Source organism: Rana temporaria, chromosome 4 (genome assembly GCF_905171775.1).
Source record: "Rana temporaria chromosome 4, aRanTem1.1, whole genome shotgun sequence".
In the NCBI taxonomy this organism is placed as follows: domain Eukaryota; kingdom Metazoa; phylum Chordata; class Amphibia; order Anura; family Ranidae; genus Rana; species Rana temporaria.
The window spans coordinates 200,883,794-200,901,963 of NC_053492.1; the positions used below are offsets into that span (position 1 = coordinate 200,883,794).

An 18,170-nucleotide genomic window follows, 5' to 3' on the forward strand; every position below is an offset into this window, starting at 1 on the left:
GAGAGCGATTGCTCGCTGAGGCTACCTTAGGTAAGAATTTTGGGTCTGTTCTAAGCACAACCCTATCAGAAAATAACGAAAAATACGGTTCCCTTATTGACAGGGCCTGTAGTTCGCTAACCCTGCGAGCTGAGGTTATCGCGACCAGAAAAAGCACTTTCAAGGTAGCATCCCTAAGAGACGCATCACTCAAAGGCTCAAAAGGCTTTACTGCTAAAGCCTTTAAAACCACCGATAGGTCCCACTTAGGGAAGCCCTTGACCCGTGGCGGCCTAGCCCTAGAGAGGGCTCTAAAAAATCTGGCTACCAACGGCTCTGAGGCTATGGATCTTTCCAAGAAGACTGCTAAGGCGGACACCTGCACTTTTAGGGTGCTGACCGCTAATCCTTTGTCCGCTCCATCCTGAAGGAACTCTAGGATGGCAATAAGACTGCTCGGCTCCCTGGCTGAAGCATTACACCAGGACGTATATACTCTCCAAACTTTAGCGTAGATGGCTCTCGTGACTTTCTTCCTGCTATTTAACAGGGTAGAGATCAGCCGATCTGAAAAACCTTTATTTTTTAAGATCTTCCTTTCAGAAACCAAGCTGCAAGGGAGAGTCTGGATACGTCCGGGTGGAATACTGGACCCTGCCTCAGAAGATCTGACCTGAGAGGAAGATGCCAACATGGTTCTGTTGCCATCCCTAGGATTGCTGAGAACCATGCTCTCTTGGGCCAGTAAGGAGCGATCAAAATAACTGGGACTCCTTCTTTCTGAATCTTTCTTAGGACTAGCGGGAGAATCTGGAAAGGGGGGAAAGCGAAGCAAAGGCGAAATCTCCATGGATGCGCCAGAGCATCTATCCCCAGGGACCCGACCCGCCTGTCCAGGGGAAGAAAAAAAAAAAAAAAAAAAGAGGTACCTGGGCATTCTCTCTCGAGGCAAACAGGTCCACCTCCGGTTGACCCCACCTGTTGGAGATTTCTAGAAAGACTTCTGGACTCAATGACCACTCCACCTCCCAAACCTGATGCCTGCTCAGAAAGTCTGCCACCACGTTCAGTGATCCCCTCAGGTGCACCGCTGAGAGGGATAGCAAGTTATTCTCTGCCCACTTCAAGGTGCTCTCGGCCAACAACAGCAGGGGCTTGCTTCTGGTGCCCCCCTGTCTGTTTACATATGCTACAGCCGTAACATTGTCTGTCAACACCTGAACGTGGTGGCCTACCAGATCTGGGGCAAACCTCTGTAGAGCTAATGAGATCGCTCGTAACTCTCTCCAATTTGAGGACCGAACCGACTCCTCTTTTGACCAGCAGCCCTGAATGAAATCCTTCTCCAAGTGGGCTCCCCATCCCCACGCACTGGCATCTGTTGTTAACCTTTTTTCCACCGGAAAAGACCACAACAGACCCCTCGAGAGGACCTGCTGGTTCTTCCACCAATAAAGGGATCTTTTTACCCGGGATGGAATCTTTACAAGATTGTCCAGGGAGCCGAGACTGTGATCCCAAGATCTTAGAAGAAAACTCTGCAAGCAACGGACATGCAGTCTCGCCCACTGTACTGCCGGCATGGTCGAGGTTAACACCCCTAAAGCCGACATTACCTGTCTTATAGTTATGGGCTGGTTGGACTGGAGCCAAGAAATGGTCTCCTGGACCTTGGCTTTCTTTTCTAGGGGTAGAAACATTTTCTGGCTCAAAGAGTTCACCTGATAGCCCAGGAAAAAAATTTCTTGAGTGGGTACTAGAGATGATTTCTGAAGATTCAGAATCCATCCCAGAGATTCTAAGTGACTCTGAGCTTTGGACAAATCTATCAGCAGTTTTTCCCTTGATGGGGCAAAAATCAATAGGTTGTCTAAATACGGGATTACCGCCACCCCCTGTAGACGAAGCGGGGCCAAGGCCTCTGCCATCACCTTGGAAAATATCCGTGGTGAGGATGAGAGCCCGAAGGGGAGAGCCCTGTACTGTAGGTGTTGGACCACCCTTCCTCTCCTTACCGCTAGTCTGAGGTATCTCTGGGATTGCGGAGCGATTGGGATGTGTAGGTAGGCGTCCCTTAAATCTATTGACGCCATGAAGCAACCTGGCGTCAATAGATTCCTTACCGAAAAAATAGAGTCCATTTTGAACCTCCTGTACTTGACTGATTTGTTCAAGGGTTTTAAGTTTAAGATCATTCTGAACTTTCCCGTGGGTTTCCTCACTAGAAACACATGGGAGTAAAACCCCAACCCTTGTTCTGCCTGAGGCACCTGCACTATTACCCCCTGCTGAATAAGCTCCTTTAAAGAGGATTTCATGGCCAGGGATTTTAGTGGATCTTTTGGGAGGTTTGTTACCCGGAAACTTTGCGGTGGGGCCTCCGAAAATTCTATCTCGTACCCCCGGGACAAGGTGTTCAGAATGTAACCATTGGTGGTTATCTCTGACCACCGCGGAAGAAATTTCTGCAATCTTCCGCCGACCCGGGTCACCGAGTCATTGAGACTTCTGGGGCTGCGCAGGAGGATTGAAAAGGATTCCTTTTTTCTCCTTGCCCTTTTGGGCTGCCCAACCTCTCCTATCTCCCTGGGGTTTGTTGTTTTTGTCTTGCCCTCTTTGCTGACGAAAAAAACGTCTGGGAGGTTGCCTCTTTCTCTTGACAGGGAAAGACCTCTTCTTATCCGCAGTCCTATCCAAGATGCTATCCAACTCCGGACCAAACAGGAGGTCTCCTGAAAAAGGAATGCCGCACAACTTATTCTTTGATGCCGCATCCCCTGGCCAGGTTTTTAGCCATAACGCTCTCCTGGCAGAATTTGCCAGAGCCGCGGACCTGGCTGACATTTTTATAGCCTCTGCTGAAGCATCTGCAATGTAAGCTACAGCTGTGGTTAAGGTAGAAAAAGAATCCAGAATCTCTTCTTTCGATGAGTCAGCTGAAATATGAGCTTTCAACTGGTTCGTCCAGAACTCCAGATTCCGGGCCACACATGTTGTAGCCATGGCAGGCTTTAGACCATTCATAGTCGATTGCCATGCCCTCTTTAAGAGTAGATCCATACGTTTATCCATGGGGTCCTTAAGGACCCCCATGTCTTCAAAGGCCAAGTCTGTTGACCTGGACACCTGCGAAAAAGCCGCGTCTAGTCTAGGAACTTTGTTCCAAACTGCTGTTGAATCTTCCTCAAAAGGAAAGCGCCTCTTATGAGCTTTAGGGAAAAAGGGCTTCTTTTCTGGATCCTGCCATTCTCTAATTATGGCCTCAGAAATTACTGCATGAACCGGAATAACCCGCCCTTTAGGTTCACCTAGACCCGCATACATGCGGTCATGTAAGGTTAAATCCCTTTTTTCCTCAGTCAGGCCCAAAGTAACATGTATGGCCTTAATTAAGCCTTCCACTTCCTCCAGGGATAATTTAAACTTTGAGGGTTGTCCTATCACCTCCCCCTGTGATTCTTCTGAGTCCTCACTACCGTGTTGGTCCCTGGGACCTGAATCCTCAACCATAACAAGTTCAGGTACAATCCCTGACTCCTACGAAGATTGGGAAGTGGATGCTTGAGGGGTGGAAGGCGCAACTAATGATTCACGCATAGATTGGAACGTGCTCAATAGTTCTTTTTTCGCTGAGGAGATCAGATCATCCCGCATGGCGGCTGATTCTTCCTGAACTAAAACATCAATGCAAGCTTTACACAGTACTTTCTTCCAGCTATCGCTCATCTTTGATCTACATGATGGGCATTTTCTTCTATTGTCGGATTTAGCCTGAAAAAAAGCACAGAAGAAAGTAGGGGGACCCTAGTGAGAACCCTGTTCCCATATGTGGTCCCCTAGCAAAGGTGCACTAGGAAAAGACAGCAGCCAAACCAGTGCCCAGACAGGCCCCCCAAAGCCACTGGGGGGGGGAGAAAAAAAGTTGAGACCGACCCTCCACCTTAAGAAAAAAACTTTTAGGCAGAAAAACCAAAAGGAAGGACACTTACTGTGCTGCTTCCTGCTGAGGTCTTGCTGGTGCTTGTGCCTGTCCCCACCGCTGGATTCTCTGCCGTTTCCATCGCAGAACGCCAGCGCTTCACCCTGTGGCTTGTCACACCTTCTCCGGAGACCTAAAGCGCCGTTGCGCCGGACCGGAAGAAGGAAATCAGCACCAGCTCCCGCCCCGCCCCTTCCTCTAGCCGAAAGCGCCGGAAATGACGCATCACACCAGCGACCGCGCTGTATGAAAAAAATGGCGCGAATCGCGGCCGCCGGACGCCATCCCAGATTTTCGTTGGCTCCACTGAGCACGCTACCGTGGAAGGGGGAGCCCAAGTACTAACCGCCACCGAACGGGTAGCGCGGGGAGCGGACGTCTCACAGGCAGATGCCTGACAGGTAAGAGGGAAGCGGTTTGCAAAAGTGTCTAAACGCACACACTAAAAGTCGTACAGCATATGCCAAGTTCATGTGCCCATTTAGAACCTGTACTTTGATTTGGTAAACACTGCTCCACTTTCAAAACACACGCAAGACACTTAAGCAAATTGTGTCAGGGTCTCGTTCTGTGCACAAAAAAAAAAAAAGTTGGTCATAATTAGCTCCCCTTTTGTAAGTTAAACGGTCAGGCTGGATTCACACTTGTGTGGTGCAAATTTCAGCTCTCTAATCTCTGCAGAGAGATAAGAGAACTGTTCAGCAGATCATCTCCGTTTTAGCTGCAAATTTGGAGACCTGGGAGAGTGGAGGGAAGTGTATTGAGGTGAATGAGAGAAATCCTGAAGAGAAATTAACACATCTGCGAATCAGATGCGTGCCCATAGACAATAATGGGCCTGAATTTGCACCTGAGCCGCACCGCAATGCCTAGAAAACGCACACTTTTTTCGGCAATGCGCAGTGCGAATGCATCACATATGTGAACCAGCCTCATTGAAATCAATGTATTTTATAATGTTATGCGAATTGGATGCGGTTTAAGCCGCAACCAATTCGCATAGGTGTGAACCCAGCCTCAATGTTTTTCTTCATTTTGAATTTGGAACATTCATTGCTCCACAATGTAAAAGTGGCGCATTTTAAAAAATATCTGATTTTGGCGCAGGAGTTGCTGTCAGAAACAAAAGTGTTGCAGATGCTTTATGAATTTGACACAATTAACACAAGGGATTAACTGCAGAAAAGTGGTGCAGCAGCTTTATTGAATTCCCCTTAGGTGTTTGTCACTTACAGAAAAAAAAAATAATAATTGTTGATCATCTTGTTTGACAACTTTCTAAGGGAAAAAAAAGTGCCCTATGCAACGAAGCAATAATCAGTGATAAAAATAGGATTTTATGCTCACCGTAAAATCTCTCTCTCAGTTCATGGATGGACACAGCCTTAATTTTGATATTGTGGGGATAGCCTATCTTTAGGAGTGACTAGGCAGAAAGTGTTAACAACTTCAAAGCTGAACCGCCCCGCCCAGGGTGCGGTCCCACGGACTATATCCTCTCAGCCTGCACCAAGCAGTTTTTTTAAAGTTTGTACTGCTTGCTACAAACTGAACTGCTTGGTGCAGGCTGAGAGGATATAGTCCGTGGGACCGCACCCTGGGCGGGGCGGTTCAGCTTTGAAGTTGTTAACACTTTCTGCCTAGTCACTCCTAAAGATAGTGGGGATAGCCTATGTCAAGATTAAGGCTGTGTCCATCCATGAACTCAGAGAAAAGGATTTTACGGTGAGCATAAAATCCTATTTTCTTTCGTTCATGGATGGACACAGCCTTAATCTTGACACAAACATCCCTTGCAATAGAAAAAAACATGACAGGTCCTCTTAAATATGAGATCTGCGGTCAAAAAGACCTCATATTTAGACTAAAATACAAGAAAAAAAAAAAAAAAAGTGTCATTTGAAAAAGATGACAAGAAAATATTGCTTTAAAAAGCATGGGTGGAAGTGACGTTTTGACGTCACTTCTGCCATGGGGACGGGGGCCATCTTGCCCTCACTCGTATCCCAGCCGAGAGGACCCGATCGGCTCCGCCGCTGCCAACAGCTCCGGTAAGCCGATAACAGTGATCTCGCGGCGAATCCGCCACGGAGACCACGGTTATCGTTGACAGGACCGCTCACTGAAAAGATGGATATCTCGGTTGTGGCAGCAGCTGCTGCCGTTACTGAGATATCCATCTTTTAAAAAAATGACGTACCGTATATATACAGTGAGCGGTTAAAGGAAAAACATTTTTTGGCTAAAATTTATGTCTGCAAGGTAGACAGACAGAATAGTGTAATGACTCATGCGGAGGTCGGGTCCACTCGGGTAGCGATCCGGGACGACGGCGCGGCCATTTGTTTTTAGCCGCTCCGTCGCGATCGCTCCCCGGAGCTGAAGAACGGGAGCTTCACTGTGGCGGCGCATCGATCGGGTGATCCCCTTTATAGGGGAGATACGATCGATGATGTCATTCCTACACCCCCCCTACACTAGTAAACACACACACACACAGTGATCCTAAATGTTACAGCGCCCCCTGTGTTTAACTCCCAAACTGCAACTGTCATTTTTCACAATAAAGAATGCAATTTAAATGCATTTTTTGCTGTGAAAATGACAATGGTCCCAAAAATGTGTCAAAATTGTCCGAAGTGTCCGCCATAATGTCGCAGTCACGAAAAAAAAAAAAAAAACTATCCCCTATTTTGTAAACGCTATAAATTTTGCGCAAACCAACCGATAAACGATTATTGCATTTTTTTTTACCAAAAATAGGTAGAACAATACGTATCGGCCTAAACTGAGGGAAAAAAAAATTTATATATGTTTTTGGGGGATATTTATTACAGCAAAAAGTAAAAAATATTGATTTTTTTTCAAAATTGTCGCTCTATTTTTGTTTATAGCGCAAAAAATTAAAACCGCAGAGGTGATCAAATACTACCAAAAGAAAGCTCTATTTGTGGGGGAAAAAAGGACGCCAATTTTGTTTGGGAGCCACGTTGCACGACCGCGCAATTGTCTGTTAAAGCGACGCAGTCCCGAACTGTAAAAACCCCTTGGGTCTTTAGGCAGCAATATGGTCCGGGGCCAAGTGGTTAAATTCCTTCATCTATATCACCTCCGGCGTTCTAGTTTCTGTTCTCTTATTCACTTTCTGGTTTGCGGCGCTCGTTCATGTAAGAACTACATTTCCCAGTATACATTGCGGCACACCCAGTAATTCACACCTCCTTGAAGTCTCTAACACGTAGAGAGTGTCCTGCCGCACAGATGTAGTTCCCAGGAGGGGGCGAGCATGTCACTGACCACCGCAGTAAAGCCTCCCATCACGGTGGTCAGTAAAATCAGACAAGCAGGAAGTGAACAGAACAGAGAAGAAATAGAGCAACTTCTGAGCAAAAACGAACAATGAGGAAGTGAAAAGAGGAATGTCTGCAGGTAAAGGATGCTTAAAAAAAAATAAAAAAATAAAAAATTCCTTTATAACCCCTTTAAGTCTTATGTACAATAACATTTTTAAAAGAGATCCGACTAGGCAAGTACTGTGGCCGATATTCAGCAATATTGTCTACTTGACCTTAGAGAGATCTTTCCATTTCTTTGGCCTATACAGCCTTTAGCTGGTATCTCTGAAAATCTCCATACCCCTAAGATTACTATCAACACTAGTTGGGCCTCTTCACATTTAACGAGACCGCTTTTATTTACATGTATGTAGCTGGTATTTACTTGACATTTCTGTTATACATCCATTATACATGCTCTAACAGTTACACTTGTTGCATTTCTTTATATTTTTTTTTTTTATTATTATTTGTGTGAGGCACTAATACTTTATTTTAATCGCTTTGTCGGATGATTACTAGTAATTTCTATAATAAAGCATTTGAAGACAAAAAAAAAAAGTGTCCTTTTATTCTTATTTGCACACCACCAGGGGGGTACAGGCAGTACACCTGTAAGGGGCCCAGAGTTCCCCAGGGGCCTGGATGGCAATATATATATATATATATACACACACACACACACACACACACACACACACACACACACACATTTTTGTAAAGGCCCCCCCCCAGCTTCTCAATTAGCGGCATAAGGGGCCCCATAATTCCTGATGGCAGCCCTGCACACCACATTCAAGTAATAAAGACTATTGTAGCAACTGCACCACTCACGACTTTTAAGGTGTCATGCTATTAGCCATAAAAATATTTATGGTTGATGGTGCAACACCTTTTAATTGTTGATACAATAGTCCATTGTTTCACCTGCAGTCACAACAAGGTAAGCTAACACCTACGATGCAGTTACCCAGGACATCTAGTTTGATTTTCTCTCCCTGTGGTCAGAGCAATGAAAGATACATTCCTAATGGTTGTTGGTGTAATATGGGTTACTGCAGATGTGATGGTTGATCACAGTTGGGGTTGCATACATTACCGAGTTGAATACAATCTCACCTAGAGAAATTGCTGCTCCTGCACACAGTGAAACAGATATTAGGACAGGAAGGAGTGCAGCAAGGACAGCTGTATGGAGAACCTTCATCTTCTCAGTCTCTGCCCCTTCAGCTGTGAATAGATGGTGCTCACTTGAAGCACATTTATATAGGCTTTCAGCAGGTCCAGATTTCCTCTACCATATAGGGTTGCCACCTCATCCCTTTAAACCCGAACACATATGAATTACACAGGTGGCTAATTTAATGCAGATAAGGCACCAAGTGAGTTTAATTACCACCTTAATCAGCCACAGAACCTGTGTAGAGATGTGAAGGCCCGGGAAAATTCGAAGAAAAAAAAAACTTTTTTTTTTTTCAGTTTTTTTCCTGAAGGCTTTTTTTGTTTGTTTTTTCCAAAAAATTGGAAAAATGTAAAAAAGAAAGATAGTGGAATATTTTATTTTAACATGATGAATAAAATATTTTAAGACAGGGTGTTCAAATATTTTCCAAATCATTTCTAAAAAAACATTTATGATATCAGATTATTCAAATTTCTGTGCATTGAGTCAGGACAAGCAAGTCCTATGTAACAAACTGAACCCTCCAATGCAAGAACAGTATGCACTTCTTCCTTTAGGAGGCGCTGTGCTGCTATTGTAGCAAGGTTTCAGTTTTGCTTTTGCATGTTAGTGGGTGTGTTTGGTTTGTTCTGTCCTCTTCACTAGGCCTCAAAAGCATTGGAAGAAAATACAGAGCAACAAAAAGGACCTGAAAGTATATACTTAATTATAAAAGGTAAGAGTTTACATTTATCTGTTTCTGAATCCAGAAAACTGAATCATTTATCTAAATTCGTTTTGTGTAAAAAATAATTTAATTACCAGTAATCTGGTTCTTCACCCCAGACACAACCACAGATTAGTGTCTTCTTGCAAAGTAGTCATTTTTTTTCTTGTTTTTTTTTTCCTTCTCCCCTCAGAAAAATGGTGACACCAACATCTAGCATATGGAGGCATTTTCACAAAAGTTCTTCTGAAAAGAAAAATGTGATTTGCAAATATTGTCAGATGAAATATATATTTTTTTAGCTGACACCCTAGGCAATAAAATGGCGGTCTTTGCAACTTATTTTCTCACACGGTATTTGCGCAATAATTTTTCAAACACCTTTTTTGGGAAAAAAAAAACGGTTTCAGGAATTAAAAAATAACAAAACAGTAAAGTTAGTCCAATTTTTTTTTGTATAATGTGAAAGATGGTGTTACGCCGAGTAAATAGATACCTAACATGTCACGCTTTAAAATTGCGTACACTCAAGGAATGGAGCCAAACTTCGGTACCTAAAAATCTCCATAGGCAACGCTTGAATTTATTGTTTTACAGGTTACTATTTTTGAGTTACAGAGGTGGTTTAGTGCTAGAATTGTTGCTCACGCTCTAACGCATGCAGCGATACCTCACATGTGGGGTTTGGACGGTGTTTACATATGTGGACGGGACTTGCATGCATGTATGCTTCTGAGAGCGAGCTACCGTGGACAGGGGCTTTTTAAAAAAAATAATGTTATTTTATTTTTATTTTACTTAATTTTCTTTATTTTTACACTTTGTTTTACTTTTTTTTTTTTTTATCACTTTTATTCCTATTACAAGGAATGTAAACATCCCTTGTAATAGTAATCAGTGTGACAGGTCCTCCTTATGGAGAGATGTGGGGTCAGTAAGACCCCACATCTCTCCTCCAGGCTTGAAAGCATGAGATCGTGAAAAAAAATTCACCGATCTCATGCCAACAGCCGCATTCGCGGCTTTGTTTACCTTTGGGTACCCGGGCGTGATGTTACAATATCGCGCCCGGGCCTCCGACAGTCATAGAGATGACTGGTGACCATCTGGTCACCAGTCATCTCTATGTTCGCGAGCCAGCGCTGGCCGATTCGTTCTCCGGCCCCCGATAAAACGGGGGAGAGCCCGAAGAAGCACCAGATGGCGGCGAGAGGGGGGGATGTTCCTTCCCGCTGCCTATAAGATCAAGCAGCGGAACTGCTGCTATGATTGTTCTTATCGTGCAGAGAATCGCCGGCAGAAGACGGTGATATCTGAATGATAACTGTAGCTGGCACCGCACAAAGTCGAGGACATAATATGACGTCCTCGGTGGGCAAGTGGTAAAAAAGTGCTAATGTAGCATTTTTTTTTTACATTCTTCAGAAAATTTTATTTTTTCCCCAAAAAAATGAAAAAAATAACTTTTTTTTTTTTTTTTTTTTCCGAGCTTCAAAATTTCCAGAAATGTTACATCTATAAACCTGTGTAATTCTTATGTGTTTAGTTTTAAAGGGATGAGGTGGCAACCCTACTATCATATGTGATTCTATAGATCTTTGTTTTTGTAAGTTTGTGGAGATGTATGGCTTGGCATTACGCCAATGTTATTCTGTGCTGTGATTTATACCTTTCTCTTGTAAAATATTTTTCAAAAAACATTTTTGGAAATCAAGATGGGTCCTCTCAAATTCAAGGGTTCAAAGCAGGCAACATTATGTTGCTCTCTCACCACCTGCTTTAGCACCTTGGACCCCGTAGATGCATGCAGTTGTGGGGCACTTGCAGAGTGGCTACATTTCCTTGATTATCATGCAGAAGCACCCACCAAAAGCAACAAGGGGCTTAATTTCTTCTGCTGCATGTGTATACCTTCGGCTGCTGCCTCAACAGCTACAGGGGGTAGGAATTGAGGGCATAAAACCTTGACTCAACTGCAGGGTTTTTATCAGCCCCCAACGAGCCCTAAGGGTGCCACAGCTGAATACTAAGAGCTCATTCACAAGTGCAGCAGGCACTGCTGCGCCTATGAAAAGCAATCCAAGTGTGATTGACAGGTAGTGAGGAGGGAATATGTTCCCTCCTCCCCACCTGTTTTAAACCCATGATTTCTGTGCAATGCACGCAATTGCGACACAGTGGTATGGTATTTATAGGTTTGAATCGGTTGTGAGGCAGCAACACTGGTAAACACTGTGCCCCATGATCTTTGACTTCTCCCATGTTGTTCAGGTAGATCTTCACCTTTTTACGGTTGCCTACCCCTGGTCTATAGGCTTGATGTAACTTGGCTCCCCCCCTCCTGGCTGGAGGAGAACTGTGCAGCAGCCCTAACAACTCAGCAGAAGTTATCAGAAAAGAAATGCATTCAGAGCAGAATCTTTGTCTCATAACACCATAGACCTGTAGCTGGCTACATATATACGCTATATTACCAAAAGTATTGCGACGCCTGCCTTTACACACACATGAAATTTAAGGCCCCTTTCACACTGGTACGACTTGTCCCACTATATGGGACTGCAAAGTAGCATGACGATTCATTCCCCATGATTTCCAATGACAACCATTCATATTAGTACGACGTCGTGCCCATGCCCCCTTTCACACTTTTACGACTTGTCCTATTATTTTGGACTGCAAAATCGTATGACAAGTCATTCTCCATGATTTTAAATGACTACCATTCATATTGGAACAACTTTAAGTCATTTCAACTTCAAAGTAGTTCCTGCACTACCTTTTTTTTTAAGTTAGATCAAAGCCAGATTCCGTATTAACGGATCCAACTTTGGCATGCGACTTGTTCATAAAGGGGAACTCCACGCCTTTAAAAAACAAAACAAAATGGGTTCCCCCTTCATGAGCATACTGGGCCCTTCAGTCTGGTACAGATTTTAAGGGGAAACCCACGGCGAAAAGACGGCATGGGGTCCCCCCAAAATCCATATCAGACCCTTATCCGAGCACCAGCCTGGCCGGTCAGGAAAGGGGGTGGGGACGAGCGAGCACTCCCCCTTCTTAGCCGTGCCAGGCCACATGCCCTCAACATGGGGGGGGTGGGTGCACCTTGCCCCATGTTGATGAGGACAAGGGCCCCTTGCGACAACCCTGGCTGTTGGTTGTCTGGGTCTGCGGGCGGGGGCTTATCGGAATTTGGGAGCCCCCTTTAATAAGGATCCCCCCAGATCCCGGCCCCCCGACACTATGTGAATGAGTATAAAATCAAAAAGAATCAATAAAAAAAACACACTAGACAGGTATTAGGCAGCTTCTTCCAAATTCGGGGGTTTCTTCCGACTTCTCCGGCCTTTTCTCCGCGCTCTCCGGTTCTTCTCCGGTGCCTTCTGCCGGGCTCCTCCGCTATCTTCTGCCAGCTCTTTTACTAGCGTTGGCCCGGTCTTCTCCGTCGTCTTCTTCCCTCTTCTCTTCTTCCGATGTTGACACTGCGCTCTCTCCCGCTGTAATGCCATGTGCCCGGTGCGCAACAACTTATACAGGCATGGGGCAGGGTCTCCGAGTGATGTCATCCGGTGGCCCCACCCCTTATGATGCCACTGCCTGGGGCATTCTGGGACTGTGACGTCATAAGGGGGTCGGGTCACCGGATGCCTATATAAGTCGTTGCATACCGCTCATGCGGCATTAGCGCGGGAGAGAGCGTTGTGTCAACATCGGAAGAAGAGAAGAGGGAAGAAGATGACAAAGAAGACAGAGCCAACGCTAGTAAAAGAGCTGGCAGAAGATAGCGGAGGAGCCTGGCAGAAGGCCCTGGAGAGCGGGAGAAGAACTGGAGAGTGCGAAAAAGACACTGGAGAGCGGGAGAAGAGGCTAGAGAGGTTGAAAGAAGACCCCCAGGGCTGCCTAATAAATAATTTTAAAAAACTAGTGTGTTTTTTTTTATTGACACTTTTCCCCCCAGGTGAATGGGTAGGGGTACAATGTATTATTAAAGGGGGCTCCCGGATTCCAATAAGCCCCTCCCCCACCCAGAGACACCAAAGGCCTTTGTCCTCATCGACACGGAGGCATGGTGCTTCGGGGTGGGGGCCCCAGGTCCCCCCTCCCCCAAGGCACCCACCCCCCCCCCCCATGTTGAGGGCATGCGCCCTGGTATGGCTCAGGCGGGGGGCACTCGCTCGTCCCCACCCCCTTTCCTGTCCGGCCAGGCTGGTGCTTGGATAAGGGTCTGGTATAGATTTTGGGGGGGGGGGGGCCCACGCTGTTTTTTTGTCCATACCAGACCAAAGGGCCCGGTATGCTCACGAAGGGGGAACCCATGCCAGCTTTTTAAAAAAAAAAATTGGCGTGGAGTTCCCCTTTATGCACATGTCGCATGCCAAAGTCGGGTCCGTTAATACAGAGTCCGACTTTGATCCAACTTCAGAAAAAAAATAGGGCAGGAACTACTGTCGGCACAACTTAAAGTCATGCCAATATGAATGGTAGTCATTGAAAATCATGGAGAATGACTTGTCCAAAATCATGGGACAAGTCGTATAAGTGTGAAAGGGGGCTAGGTTGTCTAAACAGAAATATCAAAGTGTTTGAATGAATATTATTACATTATTTCATATTGGCATGAATAATAAAAGAAATTCAGATTCAATGGCAGGATCCTTTATTGTATGGAATCGGAAACAAAGTGCAAGAATATAAATATAAAGCCAGCTTGCTATTGACTTTTAACCAAATATATGTGATACAATTAATTAGTCTTAAATGTAAGCCACGAAGTGCTGGCCATCAAATGAAAGGAATTGACACCCTCATTGTAGGAGAACTCCCCATACACTGATCAAAATTAGCATGATCGAAGGAGCGGTGAGAAAGCCTGAACTGCGAGGGCAATCTTGATAAGGTTCCAAGCAAGCTGCAAACGCCATTACATGGTGAATATAAGTCTGCTCATGAATGCCATGGAAAAGATGTGCATAAGGTCCTTTTGCCATAATAGCGACGTCCTCGCCTCCATGTGTCTCTGATGAAAGTGGGACAGCGGTTTGTTGCAGATAATCTCCATCTGTGAGAAACACAATAAAAGATGGTGAAGCATTTGACACCAAATGACCACCAAACATTTTTTCCAATATTTTCTGAGTTTAAGTTCACCAAAGACCTTAATCAATGGTAATAGATAGAGTGGGGAAACCTTTTTTTTTGCAGTTTGTGTGCCCATAGGGGAAGTATGCCTTCCTTAGGACGTTAGGTTACAAGGTTAAATAGGAAGTTTGTAGACAAAATGAAGAGGAGGTAATTGAAGTTAAGTATTTGTAGGTGATTATACACAACTGTGATGTATTAGCAAACCCAATGCTTTGAAAGAAGGCAAGAAAAAAATACGGCTCCTGATTAAAGATTTTAGTGAACTATGTAACTGCCATTTTTAGTTTTTTTGAATAGATTTTGCAAAGTTCTTCCTGTTGCTATTTCTGATTAGTCAAACTGTATTTAATTTGTCTGACCTCCTGCAGTCACTTAGCTTAGTGGAAAGCTCTGTGCTATAGTCTCATGGTCAGTTCCAATGTAAAAAATAACAAAAAAATTGCATTCACACTCAAGTATGTACATACTCTGAACAAACAGTAAAGGCCCTTTTAAATAAGCCTTCCTTCAGCGATGTAGCTATGTGAATTGCAAATAAATAAAAAAAATTTTTTTTCCAAAAATCACTAAGACTTACACCTATGCTTTTTTTTGTGATTTTTGCATTTTGCAGATTTGCACTACAGAACGTGTTCCATAGGAAACCATGGTAAATGGACTGTAGTGCAAATGTGCAACAAGCACTAAATCTGCACAGGTGTGAATCCAGCCTAAAATAGTAAGTTGAGCCATCACTCTGATGTTGGTGTTTCTAATTTATTACACATTGACTAGATTTCAGAGTGTGTCTTCCTATCTTTGAGGACCCTTGGGAATGAATTCCTGCTAGTCTGAAATATGCAATATGGTAAATCGCTGTTCATTTTTAGAAGTGCTTAAAGCAGTAGTAAACCAATTTGCTTTTTTTTTTTAAACCTGCAAGGCAATGTCATAATGTGCTAGTATGCATCACATACTAGCATATTATGTGAAACGTACCTTAGAACGAAGCCCTCCAGTCACCACTGAAGGCGCTTCCATCTTCACCTGGTCTTCCTTCCGGATTCGCAGACTCCACCTGTGTGAGTGGCCAAAGTTGGGGTGACGTCACTCCCTAATGTGCAGGCCAGAGCTGCAATTTGCAGCACAGGACTCTGAAAGAACAGCACGGGTATGACGCTCCGTCAGAGCTCATGTGCCAGTGACTTCTAAAGTAAATATCTCCTAAACGATGCATGTTTAGGAGATATTTACAGTACCTATAGGTAAGCCTTATTATAGGCCTACCTATAAGTTAAAATGCATGGGAGTTAACGTAACTAATTGTAAATACATGTAGCGCTACCCCCTCAGGAGCCGCTGATTAGATTTGGGATCAGCATATTTAAATTACCTCCGTGATATGTCTAGGGGTGATAATAGTGACGAGAGCAGTAACGGAATGTCCAGACTGTTGATTGACGTTTTCAATGTTTTATTTCTGGCCCAACACGACCAACAGTCAACTTGAGGTAGATAGGACAGATTGGTGAAAGAAAGAATAAAGAACAGAAGCAGTACTGCCTCCAGTAGTAACTCTTTCCTCGTTGCCACTTCAGCTGAAGTGGGTAAAGTGCCCCTGGACAGGTCCCTCTCACAGGCCTGGCAGCCAGAGTGTCACCTGGGAAGGAACAAGTCTCTGCCACAGACTTGGCTCTAATAGAATTTAGGTTTCTGGATGAGACCTCTGCCAGGCCTAGTGCTTCAAAAGTTGGATAGTAGAGCGAATCCTCCCAGTGTGTAATTTGGGGCCACTGACTGACAGTTTGCCGCATACAACCTGTCAGTGTCCGGTACCCAGATCCCCGATGGTTCGTCCAAGTCCTATTTGATCACCTGCCTCCGGGTTTTCCTAAGACCGATCCCCCACCGAACAGCACAACTCGCTTGGGATCTTCTCAATAGAGATGGGGAACCCAGTAAGTCACTGGGGCCCCTTAGCAGCATCAGTTGCTCCAGGCCATGAGGGCCCAGAGTCAGGAACTCCGCGTAGCACGTGCGCCCCAGCCTGGTAGGCCATATCGCCGGGGCCCGTGATGTGCGCACACCCTAAAGGTGGGTGCCGCACCTGGAACCAGGAACCTGCGAAGAACCCCTAGCAATGGCCTCTGCCACAGAAATACCCCTCCCCAGCATGCTCCACGAGGGAAAACTCCTCTAATTGGCTGCTGGGAAGAAGCGGCTCCGCCCGAACCCCTCTGGCGCCACCTACCGTCCAGAGATGAAACGGCATCTCTGGAAAACAGAGTGACCCACAGGACAGTTCAGGGCTGGCGACAGCCAAATTTAAATAAATCAAACACAGATGAGAGCAAGTAAGTGTCTCATCCCACTAGATTTAACATAGCACCTGTACTGATAAGTACACAGGCGCTACATACACTCATTAGATTTATGTAGTTATCATTCCTTTGGTCCCAAACACCTACTTTTTCAGTTTTAAACATCTCCCCTCTGTGGCCCCTCCCCAGACATCAGGGAGCACACAGCTAGGGGTATCGCTTGGAAAAGAGCTACTGTCTATTCAAGCCCTTGTGTATGGACAAGAATAGCTTGGAATAGAGTCCCTATATGCTCATACCTCCCAACTTATTGAGATGGGAATGAGGGAGACTTATCGGCAAATTTATGCAAGCATAGGACACACCCCTTGCCCGCCCCCTTAAAGGATAACTGTAGAAAAGAACAAGATTGGTTAAACCCACAAGTGCTTTTTTTTACCACTACTATTCCTTTATATTGGCTTTTGGAATTTACAACTGCAGCAATTTAGAAATCAGATGAAAGGTTTAGCACTGGGAAACATTTTTTGAAAGATGTAAAAAGTGCATTTTATATACAACTATATAGACCAGACCAAAATGAGGGACAAATGAGGACCAACGAGGGACATTGCTCCCCCCCCCCCCCCCTTCATGATCAGGCCATATTTTGAGTGTTACTTTAACTGACAATTGTGCAGTCATGCAACGCTATACATAAATAATATGTATCAAATTTTTCCCCACAAATAGAGCTTTCTTTTGGTGGTATTTGATCGCCACTTTTTTTTTTTTTTGTGCGCTATAAACAAAAAAGGACTGACAATTTTCAAAATAAATTTATATTTTTTTTTTTACTTTCTGCTATAAAACATATGCCCAAAAATATTTAAAAAATCTAATTTCTTCATAAATTTAGGCCAATATGTATTTCGCAACATATTTTTGGTAAAGAAATCCCAATAAGCTTATATTGATTAGTTTGAGCAAAAGTTATAGCATCTGCAAACTATGGGATATATACTGGAATTTGTATTTATTTCTTTTTACTAAGCGGTACTGCAATATTGCAGCAGACATTCTGACACTAAGGCCCCGTACACACGACCAAACATGTCTGCTAAAACTGGTCCGCAGACCAGTTTCAGCGGACAGATCCGACCGTGTGTACAGCCTAGCAGACAGGTTTCAGGCAGACAAAAGTTTTAAAGCAGGCTTTAAAACTTGTCGGCTGGAATCCCGTCAGTCCGACATGTTCGCTGGTTAGTACACCTAACCAGCGGACAGAAATCTCCCGCATGCGTCGAATGGATTCGACGCATGCGTGGAAGTATTCTACTTCCTGGTTTGCGGACGTGGCGGTGTTGTCCGCGCTGTCTGTCTGCGGGGATTTCGGTTTGATGGTGTGTACAACCATCAGAACGAAATCTCCGAGCGGACATGTCCGATGAAAACGGTCCGTGGACCGGTTTCATCGGACACGTCCCCTCGTCTGTACAGGGCCTAACTGACACTTTTTGGGAACCAGTAAAACTAATACAGTGATCAGTGCTAAAAATATGCA

General features: G+C 44.6%; 2 protein-coding genes across 2 annotated transcripts in view; both read right to left on the reverse strand.

Annotated features, from left to right (window-relative positions):
- Positions 1-8,603, reverse strand: part of LOC120936905 (alkaline phosphatase, tissue-nonspecific isozyme-like) — a 64,852-nt gene extending 56,249 nt beyond the window's left edge. The window contains exon 1 of the mRNA XM_040349686.1: positions 8,413-8,603. Coding sequence (XP_040205620.1) covers positions 8,413-8,500 — 88 coding nt within the window. The 5' untranslated portion in view covers positions 8,501-8,603. The remainder of the gene's footprint in view (positions 1-8,412) is intronic.
- A 5,337-nt stretch (positions 8,604-13,940) lies between these two features.
- The window catches only part of LOC120935691 (alkaline phosphatase-like), an 88,910-nt gene continuing 84,680 nt past the window's right edge, over positions 13,941-18,170 (reverse strand). The window contains exon 11 of the mRNA XM_040347744.1: positions 13,941-14,244. Coding sequence (XP_040203678.1) covers positions 13,991-14,244 — 254 coding nt within the window. The 3' untranslated portion in view covers positions 13,941-13,990. The remainder of the gene's footprint in view (positions 14,245-18,170) is intronic.